At 44.7% G+C, this 10491-nt stretch overlaps 2 protein-coding genes across 2 annotated transcripts in view; both read left to right on the forward strand.

Moving 5' to 3' along the window:
• LOC115535728 (sialin) overlaps positions 1–426 on the forward strand; it is an 11907-nt gene extending 11481 nt beyond the window's left edge. The window contains 1 exon segment of the mRNA XM_075074175.1: positions 1–426. This exon segment is cut by the window's left edge and continues 988 nt beyond it. The gene's annotated coding sequence lies outside the window, so the exon portion shown is untranslated.
• Positions 427–6900: 6474 nt separating this feature from the next.
• Positions 6901–10414, forward strand: LOC115536143 (elongation factor 1-alpha). The gene is made up of 8 exons (XM_030347827.1): positions 6901–7056; positions 7850–8015; positions 8322–8501; positions 8611–8907; positions 9017–9167; positions 9275–9531; positions 9638–9872; positions 9987–10414. The coding sequence occupies exons 2-8, from the start codon at positions 7872–7874 to the stop codon at positions 10106–10108; spliced, it is 1386 nt and encodes a 461-aa protein (XP_030203687.1). The 5' UTR covers positions 6901–7056; positions 7850–7871; the 3' UTR covers positions 10109–10414.
• The last annotated feature ends 77 nt before the right edge of the window (positions 10415–10491 follow it).

Consider the following 10491-nt stretch of genomic DNA (forward strand, 5'->3'; position numbering starts at 1 on the left):
TGTTTGTAGATGACCAAATAATACACCTTGTAGTTAATAAATCCCTCTTTTACTGTGACATAATTAACTTGCTCCTCTGCAGAAGTTTTCTAAAGGGACTCTGCCTCCACCCACTGTGAGGGTCTTAATACACTCATTACCTTATTTGACTTTGTTCAAAAATTGATTCCATTTGGGTAGCTGTAATAATGGGTGACTTCGGTCTGGTTACATTTTCTGATGGGAAAAAGGATGACTCTACGAACTTTTGTTTCATTACGTGGCTGACAATGTTGATAAAAAAGTCATTTCATGATTGTGAAGATTAAATTATGCTCTTCGAAGAATATAATTATTTTTCTACCTTTTTTAAAGTTTTAAAATGTTTGTTTTATATTTTATTATTTTATTTCTTCGGCTTCAAGTAAAAACTTCTAAACTTCTAAACGGGTATTGGGTTCATTATGTCTTTAAATTTATTTCAAAGAGCAAAATAATACCAACAACCACCAACAGAAAGTAAAAATGGTCAAGCATGTAAGCGGAAATAATTGTTGGCTGAAAATGTTTCCTGGGGCCACTTCCTCTGTCAGCAGAATGCTACAGCCTACTTTTCCACAAGAGAAGGACATGGCAGCAAGCATGTCGTTATTTTACGAGAAGCTGAAAGGTTTAGGTTCAAGAAGTCAGGTCATTTCAATCAGGCATAGTTTACACAGAGGCGCCGCATCCCATTCGGCATACTAGACAACTGCCTGGGGCCCCGCAATTGTTTGGGGGCCCTGGGCCACGGGGGGGGCCCCCTAGAGCCAAAAAAAAAATAATAATAATCGCTCCACCCCTCCCCCCCCCCCCCCCCCGTCAACAATCGCTCCACACACACCCCCCCCCCCCCCCCCCACCCCCGTCAACAATCCTCTGCCTAGGGCTCCCACACTACCTCGCCCCTGCAGGCTAGCTCCACGGCAAGCAGTGCGTCCACTACAAAATGAGCAATAAAACGTTATCCTTCACAGGGATAGTCTTATGACAAGGCAGGACCCCTGCCTTGTCATAAGTATAGTCGAGTTATAAAAAATATTAAATATGAGTTGCATAATAACGAGTGAAGGTACATTTACAATTGAGAACATTAGAGAATTGTTAGAGCAGTTCAAACCAGGCTTGTACAGAGCATCCTCGGGGACTGGTGTTTCTTGCGTCACCATTTTAAGTTTTCATTGCAATTTCATCCCCCTCTTGAAAGTATTACAATAGGTATTTTAAACTATATGTATTGATTTGTAATAGTTCACCCTTTCCCAAAGAAAACGAGTTGCTGTTCCTCTGGACAGAGAATTGTCATCTTTCATTATAACAACTCTAGGTCAATAAGATGAAAGCAAGGAAACCCTTATGAAGTTCAATAACAATCTACAGTTTTCCAGAATTGATACGGGGGACATTGACATGATTCAGAGGACCTAAACACCTCCCCAGTGGACACACTATTATTGCATGTGATTCTCCGACCAGCAGGGGTCCTCAGAAAGCATAACGGTTATGGAAACATTACTGATAGGGTCTAACGGATCTAATTTTGGAGTTCGAAATAACGGCCTGTTTTGGAAAAAATAGCGCTGGTGTAAATATTCAAATACGCAAAAGTACCGGACCTGTGTTGGTTGGTATCCATAAGGGACAGGAAGACCTTTCTTAAGATATTATTTTACTAACGTGATACTTATTATGCAATTATTCTTAGATATTTTAATGAAGACATGTCATTAAAAGAGGTTATGTAATGATTAATTTTCTGTATTGTATTTATTTCGTTTAATGAAAGGCCAAGAGGTAAATGTTGACGTATGTTTGACTCTCATCTGTTTGCGTCATAGATTGCGTCAGCGTATCAGAAACGACCCGGAATTAAACCGCGATGTGCCGTATGTTGGTGTAACTGCATAATTTATCCCCTTCATGGTGGGAAAAAAAGAACACATTATTTTATATTGTGATAATTAATTATAAAATAATAAAGCCAAACTGCAACATTTTGTAAATGTACTGCTTTTGGTGAAACTCGACTTCCAGGTAGGGTTGGAAAAACCGGTTGGGTGGGTGGTTGCAAACTGTTAGAAAAGGTGTAAAGGCTCCACCTTTCAAGTGAATAGTCCCTTCAGGCAAAGTGTCCCGATCCAATGCTCCTTAAAACTCTTCATTTACAAGGGAGATCATGACCTTCACTTGGTAATGAGTGTGCTAAGTTCACATCAATTGGGACCAAGTGAGACAGGATGTCAGTGGATTCCTCATTGTGTCAAATGTGCTTTATTTGCATTTGATCTACCTCCAGCAAGGCAGCAATTTAAATAGACTGCCTGGCATTGTAATGTTGATTGAGTTACACCAACTGTGGCGGAGAACCTAAATGTAATCAGATTATTCAGAGGTACACAAGTCCAGGGGCCACAGCCCCCACCCCCCCACACACACTCACAAACACTCTCACAAACACACTCACAAACTATTTGAGGTAAGTTTAATTTTGCAAGGACACCATCTACGACATATTGATGAAATGTATGATGACTATATGCTCTGTAAGGTGACCTTGGGTGTCTTGAAAGGCGCCTCTAAATTAAATGTATTATTATTATTATTATTATTATTATTATTATTATTATATTCTCCACATCTTTGATTGCGTGTATCTCTTTTGAGAAACATTCATGTTGAAACCTTTAATTTATCAATGTATTGAACCTGGGGCCAATCTATGTATTGAACTTGTCTGTTTGTCTGTGTCTGTCTGTCTGTTAGCAGCACTTGAGGAAATAAAACAAGAGACTGAATGCGTCTGATCAGTTTGACTCCATGGTTGCCTTGACAACCAGCCCTATTTGATGACTCATCACTGACGCGGTGTTAGCAACTGCTGATGCTTGATGAATCACACACACACACACACCATCTTCCTCTATCACCACCCACCCCAAGATTAAAACTTTTTTTTTCTTCCAATTGTTCTGCTATACATCAACAACCTTGAAGGCACTTTCAGAAATCCGCAACACACACACCCACACACACCTATGGAATGTCAGGTGGAGTTGGTCAACTTGTTTGCCAACATCCAACACCCAGTATAGCACTCTGGCCCTGTGTGTGTGTGTGTGTGTGTGTGTGTGTGTGTGTGTGTGTGTGTGTGTGTGTGTGTCTGTGTCTGTGTCTGTGTCTGTCTGTCTGTCTGTCTGTCTGTCTGTCTGTCTGTCTGTCTGTCTGTCTGTGAGACCAGTTGGCCATTCTTTCGAGCACCCCATTCTGATTTATCTTCTCTGTTGAAGTTTGATTCAGGACAACTTCAGGCCCTAAGGTTGTTCTTCTGTGTGTGTCAAGCGGAGTGCAGCGTGCACACACTCTGCTCAAAGCCAAACCGTCAGCTGACACGATTCGGCGAGCTGCTAGACCAGATTCAACTTGGAACACAGGGTTCTTTGCCTAGGAAGCAAAGCACTCACATTGCACCGAAAATAACGCTGATGCTCCAAATGAACACAAACTGATTCTACCAGTAGTCGTTTGTGTGCGTGTGTGTTTTTGGGTTTGCATGTATATGTGTGTGCATGCAGGGGTGTGTTTGTGCTTGTGTGTGTGTGCATGTGTATGTGGGTGCATGAGTCTGTGTTGGTGCACGCGTGCTTGTGTGTGCTTGCATACATGCTGGTGTGTGTGCGTGTTGTTGCATGTGTGTGTTTTCTTAATTGCATGTGCGTGAGTCTGTGTGTGTATGTGCTTCCATTGGTACTGCTTGCACGCATCTGGTGTGTGGGTGTGTGCTTGTGTGGGCATGCATGTGTGTCTGTGCATGTGTGTGTGTGTGTGTGTGTGTGTGTGTGTGTGTGTGTGTGTGTGGTTGCTTGTGGTGTACAGCAGACTGAGTTCCTCGAAGCCTGATGATTCTGAAATCCAAAAAATAAAAAACATTTGTACCAAATGAAATCGCTCTAATAAATGAGTCTTGATCAACTACTGCCTTCCTACGCAACATTTGAATGTCATTGATGTATTTTCTCATGTGTCTGTTTGTAATGTACTCTGAGGTGAGGTCCAAAGCTAGTTTATATTACAGGTTTGACCAAAAAGTCAGGTTGTATTCTTGTTTGTTGTTTTCAAATATTTTATAGGCGGTAGGTAGCAGACCGTTTTCCTTGTTGGTCAAATGTTATGGTCCAAAATGACTCTGTGGTCTTGGACAGGTCGGCTGGGTGAACGAGGCGGCTGCATGATCTGATCAAGATTTTGTAAGGATCGAAAGAATATTCAAAATTAGGCATACAGTAGGAGGGTTGGTGGGGGGGGGGGGGAGGCAATGGGAGGCAATAGACCTTTTGGCTCAGAGTTCATGCTGGGATCTCACAGATTCAGAGTGTTTCTTCATTTGCATGTTAGATAGGAGCCAAACCAAAAGCCAGTGGTCAAGATAAGCCGAATAACTTTTCGAACGGGGGCGTCCTATAACTAAGAATCCTGACTGAGAACCAAACGTTGACATTGTTTTTTTATGAAGACAAACCCTTGGGGCAATGGTAAAGTCCATATGTGTGGACTTTACTCTTCCGAACTGTAACAGACGTAACAGGCCCAAACTAAATCTAACTAGACTACATGCCTTATGGTTGGGTTTCTAATTTACCAAAAGGCATGTAGTCTAAGGAGAATGACTGTGAATCCTTCATTCGGTTTAAGGAGAATAACTGTGTTACTGCATTCCTTCTTACAGACAAGAAAATATAGGTCTAGTGGCCACATATGATATTACAACAGCTTGTTATTCTCCTTAACTAATTTACTACAGGTTAACTAGTAAACTACAGTTAACCCTTCAGTTGGCTGGGTTTCAGTGGGAGTAGTTGGTCTAGATCTGTAGAATTGGACGCCTTGAATCCTTCACTTTGTTGGCTACAAAGAATGAAAATATGCATAAAAAGTATACCTTCTTCATTCATAACCAATTCTTCTGTTACATATTGTTCAAAGAAAAATGAAAGACGGACGTAAGTCTGAGTAAAGAAAGATAAAAGACAGACAAGAGATATAAGTAATGGTCAACAAAAAAGTTATTTTTGAGCTTTAATATATATAACATTCTGGGAAGCACCTCATCCTCATCCTGGGATTAAAAGAAGAATCAAATTTATTTACGAATACAATGTAATCAATATCACATTCGTAGTAGGAGTAGCAGTAGTGTTTTGCATGAAATCAATAAATGTATTGATTTTGGACCTTTTACTGGTGTCTTTTGACCGACTAGTCAGCAGTGAACTGAAAGTTTCTCTCTCTCTCTCTCTCTCTCTCTCTCTCTCTCTCTCTCTCTCTCTCTCTCTCTCTCTCTCTCTCTCTCTCTCTCTCTCCCTCTCTCTCTGTCACTGGCGCTCTCTCTCTCTCTGTCTGCTTCCACTCATCATCTCCTCCTCAAATGTTCTCCCCCGGTTTCATGAACCGGACTGAAAGTAACAGCTGCTCTAGCCTGTAGTGGCTGCCAGGGTGTGTGTGAAAGAGAGAGAAAGGGTTGCTCTTGGACCAGCTAGCTGACTGCAGATCAGGTCGCATGCCTCTGTGAAGTCCCATTCCTGACTTATGACAACAGAAACAAAAGAGAACTATAGTTTTCCCTTTGGTAGTGGAAACGGTTCCTTTGTTGACGGGCCCACACACAGCGGGTTTTGTATAAGAGGACCTGGGGTGGGCCAACATGGACCCTCCACATCGCCATCTTTCAAAGCCAATCAATATGATTGCTGGGTGGTTTGATCAGGTCTAGAACTTGTTTGGCCATATAATCTAGGGGTTGTTGGAAGTAGCCCATCCTTTGTGGGACACATACTGTATTTTGAATACAGTATGTGTCCCACCGTCAGACTTTGGCTGAAATTGTCTTGAGTTGTTCTTCTTCACAATGTGGCACCTGGTTCTGATGGTAATCTGAGAGGATTTCAATAATCTTGTTAGGTGGATGGTGTTGTCTAAAGGCAAAGTTTTTTGCATGAAGGGACTGCAGAATGTACATTTTAGGCCATGAATATGGGCTTTTACATGTTGCAGATTATTTTCCTAAACTATAGGATTAACTTTTCCATCTCCATTGTATGCTTAAGCCAAATGTGCTTATATCTTACATGTGCCTTTATTTGGAATATGGATTGGAAAATGTAAAAGCTTTTCTTGAATTCTTGAAAAGTGTCAAAAGTATTGCTTGGATATTTAATGAGTAATCAGCTCATCATGCGGATCATTTAAATGCATCATAACGTGAAGATATTGTAAAGTGTAGATATTGAGGGAATGCAGGTTATACATGTTTCTAGGTTTCAACGTTTGGATTGTGACCAGCTCTCACATATGGGGTTTGCAATCAACGTTAACCTTTATTATCTTAGAAACTAAAATGCACTTTGGAGAGTCATAGCAAACTATTTCCATTCAGTAGCCTACCTATCATGTTTATATCAATGTTTGTGAGAGTAGATAGCAGCCCAGAAAGTGGTGGAGAGAATAGCAAAAAGTATGCAAGAGAACAGAATCTATCCGGTATTCATATTTCTGTTGAATGACTGCAGGAGTTTTATGATGAAATTATAGAAATCAAATGTGTCTCAGTGAACAACAGACAGCGTTGTAAACCAAAGCGCTCAGCTGACTGTCGGCGTTTATGAGAGAACCCCAAAGCATCACAATAAGCAATGAATCCAATAGAGAGAGCTATTCTACACATTCACACAAGTCCCCAACTCCGAGTTCAGCCCGGCCTGTGGGCATTGTAACGTCATTGTTTTTTTTTTTTATAATAGTGTTAACTATGGACGGAATGAAAGTGTGAGACGCACTCGAACATGCTAGGTTCATGCGACGTGATGACGTATTTGGCGGAATGTGTGTGATTTGCGGGTGTAATTAGGGAGGGCCGGGGGATGCTGGGTGCGAGCCGCGCTGGCCGCCTCCCCTGGTATAAATAGTCAAGCCCTGCATCCGTCTTTCTTTTTCAGTTACCTGGCTAGGGGCAGCAACAGCAGCTTTTGTGAACCAGTAACACCGGTAAGTGCACTGCGTTTATCACATTTAATACTCGGTTTGGTTCGAAGGATGTTAAGCGGTATACGGTGTGTTTTCCGGTTTTTACTTGAATACATTCTTTTGTCTCTCTTTTCCACCGAATGGCTCGGATTTTGTGCTGTAACTTTGTGGGGTTCTCGCTGGTTGCCCGGTGTTTCCCTGTATATGGCTCTCCGGCGGTACTTTCAAACGCCAATGTACTTTGTTGGCCGAAGTTTGTTCAGTCGTGTCGTTCTGGTGGTAACTTCATAGCGCGAAATTGTAGGAAATATGGCACACTGGGGGAGGGGAAGACGAACAATAGACTCATAATTTTCAACCACAATTTCCGGAGATGCTTAAACGGAATTTACCGAGGCTACTTTAAGTAACAACTGTGAGCCCAGCTGCCTGGCTCCGGTCCACGTGCCTGTTGGATTTTCGGAGGTCTTAGTAACTTTATACACGACGTGGCCCTGCTAACTAACACGTGTCGCTCTTGGCCTTGCGCCCAGCTAGGCCTGAACTTGATGCCCCAAAATACATTATTTAATGTCTATTTATTGTCAATCAATGTACGGTTTTATATAGTTGGCCCAATAGTCTCATATGCGGTGGCGTATTTAATGTGATTTGGTGTTGTATTTAAATGTTTTTACCGCCCTTGAAATACGGGCTGCCTAATCCGTCACACAATCGACCAACTGTGGCCCGTTACTGCGGGTTGGACCTCACGGTCTACCTCGGCTAATGTGTTAGCATTGCTGATGTATATTGACTTTATTTCCTATTGCAGTGTTTCAGAAACTTAAGCAACAATGGGAAAGGACAAGTTCCACATCAACATCGTGGTCATTGGCCATGTCGACTCCGGCAAGTCGACCACCACCGGCCACTTGATCTACAAGTGCGGAGGCATTGACAAGAGAACCATCGAGAAGTTCGAGAAGGAAGCCGCTGAGGTAAGCCGGTTTTTTCAATTCTGTGCCTGATCTTTGAGGAAAATTAGAAATCCACAAGAAAAAAATTCAAAGATGGCGTCTCCGCCATGCCTATTCTGAACCCGTCAGCCCGGCAAGGGTGTGGGCATCGGGTGCGCGCACGCTGGGCGTGGCCTAAGCTCGCATTGTACTAAATGGTGACAGTGCACAAGTGCATAGCCGCCATCATGGCCACCATAGGTCTTGGGCCTATGATAAAAAGTACATTAATACATTGTCTGGATCAAATGAATCAATGACTAAACAAAACATGACATTATTCCACAGATGGGAAAGGGCTCCTTCAAGTACGCCTGGGTGCTGGACAAACTGAAGGCAGAGCGTGAGCGTGGTATCACCATTGACATCGCCCTGTGGAAGTTTGAGTCTGGAAAGTATTACGTCACCATCATCGATGCCCCCGGACACAGGGATTTCATCAAGAACATGATCACTGGAACTTCCCAGGTGAACTAAGTTTACTATTATAATATTGCAATTGCAATGTACATAAATGACAAAAGAATGGTCCTCAATGTCCTCTGTGGGCTAATGTTCCCTTCCTTTCTGTTAACAGGCTGACTGCGCCGTGCTGATCGTTGCCGGTGGTGTTGGTGAGTTTGAGGCCGGTATCTCTAGCAACGGCCAGACCCGCGAGCACGCCCTCCTGGCCTTCACCCTGGGAGTGAAGCAGCTCATCGTTGGCATCAACAAGATGGACAACACCGAGCCCCCCTACAGCCAGTCCCGTTACGAGGAGATCACCAAGGAGGTCAGCCAGTACATCAAGAAGATCGGCTACAACCCCGCCGCTGTGCCCTTCGTGCCCATCTCCGGATGGCACGGGGACAACATGCTGGAGGCCAGCTCCAAGGTGAGAAGAAATTTCTTCATTATTCTTTCTTTGCCACCCTTCACCCATCTTCATACTTTTGTTTTGAGTCCCAACATTATTCTGACCTGCCTGTTCTCGTTCTCCGTAGATGGCCTGGTTCAAGGGATGGAAGGTGGAGCGCAAGGACGGAAACGCCAGCGGGACCACCCTGCTGGAGGCCCTGGACGCCATCCTGCCCCCTAGCCGCCCCACCGACAAGGCCCTCCGCCTGCCCCTCCAGGACGTCTACAAGATCGGCGGTGAGCACCGACACCACTAGACCGATAGGACTAGATCCTCCTCCTGATCCACGCTAGCACCTGTTTCTCCGCCGTCCACTGACCCGGTGTCCTCGCTCTTTTTCCAGGTATTGGAACAGTACCCGTGGGCCGTGTTGAGACCGGTATCCTCAAGCCCAACATGGTCGTCACCTTCGCCCCCGCCAACGTCACCACTGAGGTGAAGTCCGTTGAGATGCACCACGAGTCTCTGACCGAGGCTCTCCCCGGTGACAACGTCGGCTTCAACGTCAAGAACGTCTCCATCAAGGACATCCGTCGTGGCAACGTCGCTGGAGACAGCAAGAACGACCCCCCCATGCAGGCCGACTCCTTCAACGCCCAGGTGAGCTCAAGACTGCGACAGTGCGGTACCAGATCTTTGCATCCCCCCCCACCCCTCCCATACAGTAGTCTGAACTAGGATCTAACCGTTGCTTTCCCCATTGCAGGTCATCATCCTGAACCACCCTGGCACCATCTCCCAGGGCTATGCCCCAGTCCTGGATTGCCACACCGCTCACATCGCCTGCAAGTTCAACGAGCTCAAGGAGAAGATCGATCGTCGTTCCGGCAAGAAGATTGAGGATCTGCCCAAGAGCGTGAAGAGCGGAGACGCCGCCATCGTCAACATGATCCCAAGCAAGCCCATGTGTGTGGAGAGCTTCCAGTCGTACCCTCCCCTCGGTAAGCAACGCAACCCACCTCTCTGGCCTGATTCACTGTTGGTTGACACGAGGGTTACAGCGTGGTGTTGATACCAGTGGTCTGACCTACTCCTCCCTCTCTCTCCCTCCTCAGGTCGCTTCGCCGTCCGTGACATGAGGCAGACCGTTGCCGTCGGTGTGATCAAGAGCGTCGACAAGAAGATCGGTGGCTCTGCCAAGGTCACCAAGTCGGCCAAGGTGGCCACCAAGAAATGAATTTTCGGCCCCAGCGGCGACCCTCAGGAGGCGGCCTCTGCAATCCATCGGCTGGCGGAGGAGACGCACAACTACCTGAGCGCTCTATTAAAGGACTGGTTAATGCGCATCAAAACGCATCGTAAAAGTTTTCGAAGGAAAGGAACCAACTCGGAGTAACTTAAGAATATGGCATGGTCTCTGTACTTTAAACATTAGATGACGGTGCCTCTTTTCAGTTGAATTTAAGTTTTGAATTGTTTAGAACTGTACCTGGATATCGAATTGGAAAGGACGCTGCTGGTTAATAAAGTTCTACAAAAATTATTCCCCGAGCTACTGACCTCTGCTTCTCCGTCTCTCTTATAGCTTTGCATTTGCACTTGTTCGTGGGCTGTGGTGTT

The sequence above is a fragment of the Gadus morhua genome, chromosome 22 (genome assembly GCF_902167405.1).
Source record: "Gadus morhua chromosome 22, gadMor3.0, whole genome shotgun sequence".
In the NCBI taxonomy this organism is placed as follows: Eukaryota; Metazoa; Chordata; class Actinopteri; order Gadiformes; family Gadidae; genus Gadus; species Gadus morhua.